The 7,971-nt window shown below is 36.3% G+C and overlaps 2 protein-coding genes across 2 annotated transcripts; one reads left to right on the forward strand and one right to left on the reverse strand.

Annotated features, from left to right (window-relative positions):
* Window positions 1-2,010: 2,010 nt before the first annotated feature.
* LOC130505791 (uncharacterized) lies at window positions 2,011-3,801 on the reverse strand. Its single transcript, XM_057000398.1, has one exon. It carries the CDS (start codon window positions 3,600-3,602, stop codon window positions 2,472-2,474), a length of 1,131 nt encoding a protein of 376 aa, XP_056856378.1. The 5' UTR covers window positions 3,603-3,801; the 3' UTR covers window positions 2,011-2,471.
* Window positions 3,802-5,787: 1,986 nt separating this feature from the next.
* Window positions 5,788-7,660, forward strand: LOC130505792 (tubulin beta-9 chain-like). Its single transcript, XM_057000399.1, has 3 exons — window positions 5,788-6,254; window positions 6,417-6,686; window positions 6,775-7,660. The coding sequence occupies exons 1-3, from the start codon at window positions 5,861-5,863 to the stop codon at window positions 7,446-7,448; spliced, it is 1,338 nt and encodes a 445-aa protein (XP_056856379.1). The 5' UTR covers window positions 5,788-5,860; the 3' UTR covers window positions 7,449-7,660.
* Window positions 7,661-7,971: the final 311 nt, after the last annotated feature.

Below are 7,971 nucleotides of genomic sequence, written 5' to 3' on the forward strand. Positions count from 1 at the left end.
GGGTTCCGCCTCTAGTAAAATATATTAGATGGCAAAAAAAAAAACAATTATATAATTAACAATTATTTCTTCTGTTCATATGTTTTTGTTTTTAATTTACAGTTTCACTAGGTGATAACCTGCGCCTTGCGCAGGGTGAATGACCAAAAGAAAATTTTTATTTTTAATTTATAGATATTAAAAATTTTAAAGTTATAAGCACACATATTAGATCTAACGGTAGCCATCTTCGAAAGGGTGCATGTTTATATAATGTAAGATTAATGGTTTTTAAGAAAAAACTTTTGTAATTGGTTATGTGTCAGATTTATTTTATTAAAATGAAATATATAACAGTATGCAATAACTTTAGTCCATTTATTATGGATTTAAGACAAATCAAAACATAATGAAATAGAAGTATTATTTTCATAATAAAATTTATGATTATAATATTATAAGAAACACTGGTAATAAAAAATACGCAAGAAATAAATTATAAAGAAACAAAATAAACTGATAAAGAAAAAAAGTCACAAAAATTCTTCAGAACTCCTGATTTGCACTCCTATAAATAGAAATAACTAAGGATTCGTTTATCAAAATAAATCCAGCGGCAGTAATTATGCACATAACAATACAGTTATATGATCTCATATGCTTTAAATAAAGTACTAAAAAATAATATTAAGGTCAGAAGAAAAAGAAATGGTACTATATCCTGACAATATTCACCCTAACCTTTCACATTGTCTTGAAAGGTTTCGAATCGGACACGTTTGTAAATCCAGCCATGAATTTACTTGAGAGAGAACTTTGATAAATAGTGTGTCGGGAAGAAGATTGTGGTGAGTCTCTTGAATTGTAGAAATATATTTATATTAAGATGTCAAACCCGTGTAGGGTTGAACGAAACCTTGATATGATAAAGCCGTAACTAAAGTAAAATATTATTTAATATAAAATAACATGCCCACCAATTACATGAGCTACGATCGTCCTTAATTTATTAGTCAACGTAATAATGTAATTTCTCTTTATATGACAAAATTAAAGGAAACGACATCAAGGTCGATGCATAATTGATTCAATAATTTGAAATAATAATTTATACTTCCTTATATACAACAATCAAATAATATTAAAAGAGTCTGACCCTAATTGAGTTCCTATAATTACCAGAAAAATCAAGGAATCAAATACCGTTTGGCATTATTGACCCATAATTATGGTTCTCGAAATAAGTAAATGTTTCCAAAATCGTAAATCTAATAATATCAAAGTTATTAGAAGTTTCCTTTCAACAATGAAGTGCCCGGTTGATCATTGAGAAAATAACCTTTTATTTAATGTCACCTTGATTTGAATTTGTATTTTTAAATTGATTACGATAAATTTGAATATAGGGTCCTGGTTTTACGTATAGAGTTTTGCTATGTCTGATGGACCTTTAAGAAGACATTATTGTTATTGTTATCATATATAAAATACAATAATACTTTGTGTTGATTTATATGTATCAAAACTATCATGAAAAATGATTTGTATGTATCAAAACTATCATGATAAAATAATTTATATGTATCAAACTTTTGAGATAAAATGATTAGATTACGTTTATAAAATGATTAGATATATACGATAATTATATATTTATAATATATACGATAATTATATATAATGAAGACTTGTAAAAACCATCAAAACTATCATGATAAAATAATATATATGTATCAAAAGTCTGATAAAATGATTAGATTGCATTGATAAAATAATTAGATGGCGTTGAGAATTATATATAAAATGTTATATGATGAAGACTTGTAGAAACCAAGAGAAGACTCAGATTTTTTGGTCTCTTCAATTTAAATATATAAAGTAAAATTTATAAAGACCATGCTTGGGATGAAGATTGTGAATATAGTACATACGATAGGGCATTTGTATTTTAGTTTGTATTTTGATTTCGATCTGGTAAGACTGAGACAAAATATCGTATGAAACCATATTTCAATCCATAGTAACAAATAATGAGAGAACCGTGTAAATAATAATCGAATGCATTCAACATATAATCCGTGACTCAGAATATGGTAAATAATAATGCAAGAACATGAATCATAGACATGATTTATTTGGTTAGTCAATAAGTAAAAACTTAGATTATATTAGTTAAGTAACAATCTAATGACTAATGGCAATTATTGTAATTAGTCTAGTTAATTAAGGGTTCTTGAAATTAGGTTGTGAGAGAGTTTATGGTGATGACACCTAAGAAATGGCACACTTGTAAATCACACATGAATTAAAGGTTACTTATTTCTAATGCTCCTAAAATAATATATAAGGGATAAGCAAATTGTAGCTTCGAACTGCCAACTACCCAACAACACTCCCGTCAACACGGTCACCGCTGATCCGTAGGGCCCCACCGCTGCCACGGAAACGGAACAAAACAAAAATTTCTCAAAGGCCGAGTCTTTTCTGGTGCCTCAGAGCCTAGTCTGAAATCTGCAGCAGACCAATTTCAAAATGAGACACGAAGGTAGTGTCAGACCAATAGCTAAGACTTTCCCGCTTAACAATCCAGCAAGAGCGATCACTATCATCACAACCGCCTTCGTTTGATCCCCTTTCGATCCAGATTCTTTTTCGATCTCTTCACAGCTCTCCAGCAATGGCGGATCATTCGATCCAACAGATACTTCGCTCTCGATTCTATCGTCAGGGTACAAACTCGACACTTCCCTCACATATGTCTCTTCTTCTTCTTCAACTACCTCTACTCCTAATTGCGCTTCTTCTTTTTCTTTTAGCTTCGTCTTCCTCTTCTTCTTGTAACTCCTCAACTTCTTCACTATCTTCGACTTGAGCTTCCCGCTTTTACTCTTCTCTTTCGTGAACACCACGTCTCTGATCTCCTGCATCTCTCTCTCCTCCTCCGCCACAGGTTTCGCCTCATCCAATGTCGACGCTTCCTCAACGCAATCTCTCGATTCTTCAAAGCTTTCAACGATTTCGAAAGAGACCAATGATGATTCTTCTAGCTTCTCTTTACGGTTCCTCCCTATAAGCGAATGGAGCCGAACCTGCGGGTCGGGGCGGAGGTTGGGGAGATTGAACACGCGCGCCACCAAGAGCTCGAGGAAGAGGAGGGAGAAGGCGGAGAGAGTGATCCCCAATGCTAGCTTTTTGGTGCTCAGGGCGAGCACAGCCACAAAGAAAACCTTAATCACAACCACCGTCAAAACGCATCCTCCTCCTCCGCCGCGACGGTCGCCGTTTCCATCGCTGTCGCCGTCGTCTATACTCTCCGCACTGACGGGGATCTCCTCGATCTTACTCGCCGCCGTAACCGACGGTGGATCGAGCTTCTGAGGCAGAGAAGGAGGAGGGGGAGACGGAACACGCAGTCGTGTCGGAACGGTTTGTGTCTGAGCTTCGTTGTTGCGTTTAGAAGAAGATTTCTTGAGGCGATCGCGATTCTTGACGAAGAGGTCGATGAGAGAGGTCGGGAATCCAGTCTCGACGACGAGAGATCCGCCGCGTTTCGGAGATTGTTGGAGGTCCGATACGAATCTCGTGATCCGACCCGATTTCGATTTCTTCCAAGGCAAAGGCATGGCGAAGAGAACAACAATGTAGACGAAAGAGTTTTAATTAATTGATTAGCTCTTCGAAGAACAAGATAAAGTGGTTTATCGAAGAGATAGAGGAGAAGATCAGAAGCATTAATAAGACATGGAGAAAGAAAAGGAAGAGAAGAAGAAGAAGAATGCTTGCTTTTCTTTGCGCAGAAAGTGAAGGCCGATTGTAAGAGAGCTATATGATGGAAGAAACTGCTATAAAGACATTATTACACGACGACCCGCCTTTGACCATTTATTTGTATTTTCCTCGCTTTTAATTTCTTTTCCATAATATGATATATGTACAACTGGTACCACACAGGGGTGGGTGGAGTTTTAGATTTAACACTTTGAACTGAACCAAATAAAACCCAAAATTGTTGACCAAAAAAACCCCCCCAAAATTAAAATCAAATCACAATATCAATAGCCAATAGAATTAAAATCAAATCACAATATCAATAGCCAATCAATAACCTTTGAAACCTAATTATAAACAAAACTTTATAATTGTAATTAACGAATTTATATATTTTAGATCTAACTTACTGGAATTTAGACTCTACAAAAACTATTTTATCCATATTCACCTTATGTAGAAATATTTATACTGGTAGTATATAATACTCACTTCAGTAGTTTAATGTTTAAGCGAGCAACACTACTGATTAAAAGCTAATTTAAAAGAATAAAAAAATCTATTACATTAACGAAAGACATGGAAATGAGCACTGTTTTTTTTTATAATTTGGCTTAGGACTTTCTTTTTGGTAATCAATTTTGCTTAAGGACTTCTTAGATAATATATCCATCACGAATTTTCAGACCATTCTGAAATATATTTATTTGTGTTCATTTATATTTTGTAAAACAAACAAATTATATGCCTCAAACTATAAAACTAAACCGAAAACCAAATTCTTCATTGTGTATTTAAATTTAGACATTGGCATGGTTAGTCAGTTGTAGTCTTGTATCTTTTTTTTCGTTCAACTTGTAATCTTGTAGCTATTTCAAGATTCTTTTGTTTTATAATTTTTTTTTAAATTATACAGAAATATACTAGTTCCACAGAAGTGGTCCAGACTAGTCATGTGTTACCACATGTCGGTAATCTGTCTTTGGTGATGCCGAAATGTTAATTATTCAGTAGCCGGAATTCGAACCCAGGTGGCAAAACTCACAGCTGTAAACTCTTTATCAACTGAGTTAGAAACTCCGATTTTATTTTATATTTTTTCCAAAGGTAGTTTGTAAAATACTTCCTATCGTTTAAACTAGTAACTATAACTCTATAAACTTTGTAAATAGTTACTACACACTTCTGAGTTCTGACCGTAGACAAAACTTTATTTTTAATTTTTTTTGGTAAAAAAAACTTTATTTACAGTTATATGTTAAAAACATTTTTAACGACAATTATCCAAAATCCAAATTGTTATCTTTTATGTTGTTTTTTTCTTTTAACTGGCTATCTTTTATGTTGTTTTGACAAAAAAAAATCCGCACAACTAAACTTTTGATATAAAAGAGTATGTATATTTTTTTTACTTGAAATATGTTCGAGTATCAACTACAGTAAAACCTCTATAAATTAATAATGTTAGAACTATACCAAAACTATAATTTTTTATTAATTTATAGAGAATATTAATTTATCGAAATACTAATTGAACCAAAAATTTAATTTGGAATTATAAAATTATATTAATTTATAGAAATATTAATTTATAGATTATTAATTTAAAGAGATTATACTGTAAATCTAACTCGTCTATTTTCAACAGTGTTGTAAACATACTGGAGAAAACCATATTAAGCAGTTTTATAGGTTGGCAACAATTAGCATTGGCCTTGCCCTGTAACTCATTTATTTCGGATTTCTGTTATCAGCTAATCTAGTTTATTATGGTTGATTTTCTAAATAACTACATGCCTAAAAACGGTGCCAACAGATCAATTAGCTCTAAACAACAAAGGAAAATCCACTGATGACGCAAAATCAAATCTTCTGGTCTTTATAGCACACAAAGAAACCGAATCGAGAAAAGATAGAAACTATTAGGGGTTAATTAAGAGACCAAGAGAATATAAAGGACCATATTGCAAATAACGACAGAGTTTTCAAAAAAGAAGAACGTAAACTATATATAGCCGATTACTACCCCATTCAAAAAGTTCTTTTGTTCTTATTATTACCCCTCAATCATTTTCTCGAGAAAACGACAAGCGAGAGAAAACATCTGAGGAAAATGAGAGAGATCCTTCACATCCAAGGAGGCCAGTGCGGGAACCAGATCGGAGCTAAGTTCTGGGAAGTCATCTGCGGCGAGCACGCCATCGACCCCACGGGACAGTACCGCGGCGACTCGGATCTCCAGCTCGAGAGGATCGATGTCTACTACAACGAAGCCAGCGGGGGCAAGTACGTCCCGCGCGCCGTCCTCATGGATCTGGAGCCCGGAACGATGGACTCCCTCAGATCCGGGCCGTTCGGTCAGATTTTCCGGCCGGATAACTTCGTGTTCGGGCAGTCCGGCGCGGGGAATAACTGGGCGAAGGGGCATTATACGGAGGGGGCTGAGTTGATTGATTCGGTGATGGACGTTGTGAGGAAGGAGGCTGAGAACTCTGATTGTCTTCAAGGTGAGAGAGATTCGCGTTTCGTTTTCTAGATCTGCTTCGGTTAGGTACGGTTAAGGAATATATAAAATTTGGTTTGATTTGGTTTGTTTCGGTTTGAGTTAAGTATTTTGAACCGGCTATTTCGGTTTTCAGTTCAGAGTCTGATGCTTTTAATTTGAACAGGTTTTCAAGTATGTCATTCTTTGGGAGGAGGAACTGGTTCTGGAATGGGAACTCTACTTATCTCTAAGATAAGGGAGGAGTATCCAGATCGTATGATGATGACCTTCTCTGTTTTCCCTTCTCCTAAAGTCTCCGACACCGTCGTTGAGCCATACAATGCTACACTCTCCGTTCACCAGCTTGTTGAGAACGCTGACGAGTGTATGGTTTTGGATAACGAAGCTCTCTACGATATCTGTTTCCGCACATTGAAGCTCTCTAATCCTTCATGTGAGTGTATTACAAACAAAGCCTCTTGTTTCCCTTATGTGTGATTGTACTTTGAAAAAAACCACTGACTTTGTTCTTGTTTCTTTAGTTGGTGACCTTAACCACCTCATCTCAGCTACCATGAGCGGTGTCACGTGCTGCCTCCGTTTCCCTGGACAACTAAACTCCGACCTAAGAAAGCTCGCTGTCAATCTCATCCCTTTCCCGAGGCTCCACTTCTTCATGGTTGGTTTTGCACCATTGACATCAAGAGGGTCGCAGCAATACAGCGCCTTAAGCGTCCCTGAGCTAACCCAACAGATGTGGGATGCCAAAAACATGATGTGCGCAGCTGATCCTCGCCATGGACGTTACTTGACCGCTTCTGCTCTGTTCCGTGGGAAGATGAGCACTAAAGAGGTTGACGAACAGATGATGAACGTCCAGAACAAGAACTCATCGTACTTTGTTGAGTGGATTCCAAACAACGTGAAATCAAGCGTCTGCGATATAGCTCCAACGGGTTTGAAAATGGCGTCGACTTTCATAGGAAACTCGACTTCGATCCAGGAAATGTTTAGGCGTGTGAGTGAACAGTTCACTGCTATGTTCAGGAGAAAAGCTTTCCTTCATTGGTACACGGGAGAAGGAATGGACGAGATGGAGTTCACCGAAGCTGAGAGTAACATGAACGATCTTGTTGCTGAGTACCAGCAATATCAGGATGCTACAGTCGGCGAAGAAGAGTATGAGGACGAAGAGGAAGAAGAAGAAGAAGCTTAAGAAGACATATGATTGATTACTACTTTCACACAAGCTGTAAGTCGTGTCATTCATTTCTTTGTTATGTTTGTTCCTTTGAATTGAAGTTTCTCTTTTTATGTGCTTTGTGTGTTTTGTTACTGAACAAAGATTTGTACTGGAATGTAAAATCCCATATGCTCTATGCAAACATTTCAATGTCAAGCCTATACAGTTACTGAGGTTTTAAGCTCTGACTAAACTCTTTCTTCATCTTCCTCTTCGGCCATATCTGCCCAACTTTTCTTAGTTCCACTCTTCAAACAGTCTGCAGTATCGTTGATGTATTCATGGAGATCATGAATCATGTTCTGGTCCAGCTTCTTTCCCTTCATGGGTTCTTCTCCTCCTCCGCTCTTCAAATTCTTAACACGCTCAGAACGAACAGGTTTGTCAAACAGTAGCTTCCGAGCTGCCCCTCCTGTCTCTTCCTCAGACACCCCATTCATCTGATCCATTTTGTATCCTCGTGGTTGTGTAAACAAGCCTGCAGAGTTCTGTCTAA

This window comes from Raphanus sativus, unplaced genomic scaffold (genome assembly GCF_000801105.2).
Source record: "Raphanus sativus cultivar WK10039 unplaced genomic scaffold, ASM80110v3 Scaffold2585, whole genome shotgun sequence".
Taxonomy (NCBI): Eukaryota; Viridiplantae; Streptophyta; class Magnoliopsida; order Brassicales; family Brassicaceae; genus Raphanus; species Raphanus sativus.

Bases quoted from the DNA above. Each gene is read 5' to 3' on its own strand.
- LOC130505792 (XM_057000399.1), top strand. From the start codon at position 5,861: ATGAGAGAGATCCTTCACATCCAAGGAGGCCAGTGCGGGAACCAGATC. The intron at 6,255-6,416 runs GTGAGAGAGATT...TAATTTGAACAG, and splicing joins GAACTCTGATTGTCTTCAAG to GTTTTCAAGTATGTCATTCT. The intron at 6,687-6,774 runs GTGAGTGTATTA...TTGTTTCTTTAG, and splicing joins GAAGCTCTCTAATCCTTCAT to TTGGTGACCTTAACCACCTC.
- LOC130505791 (XM_057000398.1), bottom strand. From the start codon at position 3,602: ATGCCTTTGCCTTGGAAGAAATCGAAATCGGGTCGGATCACGAGATTC.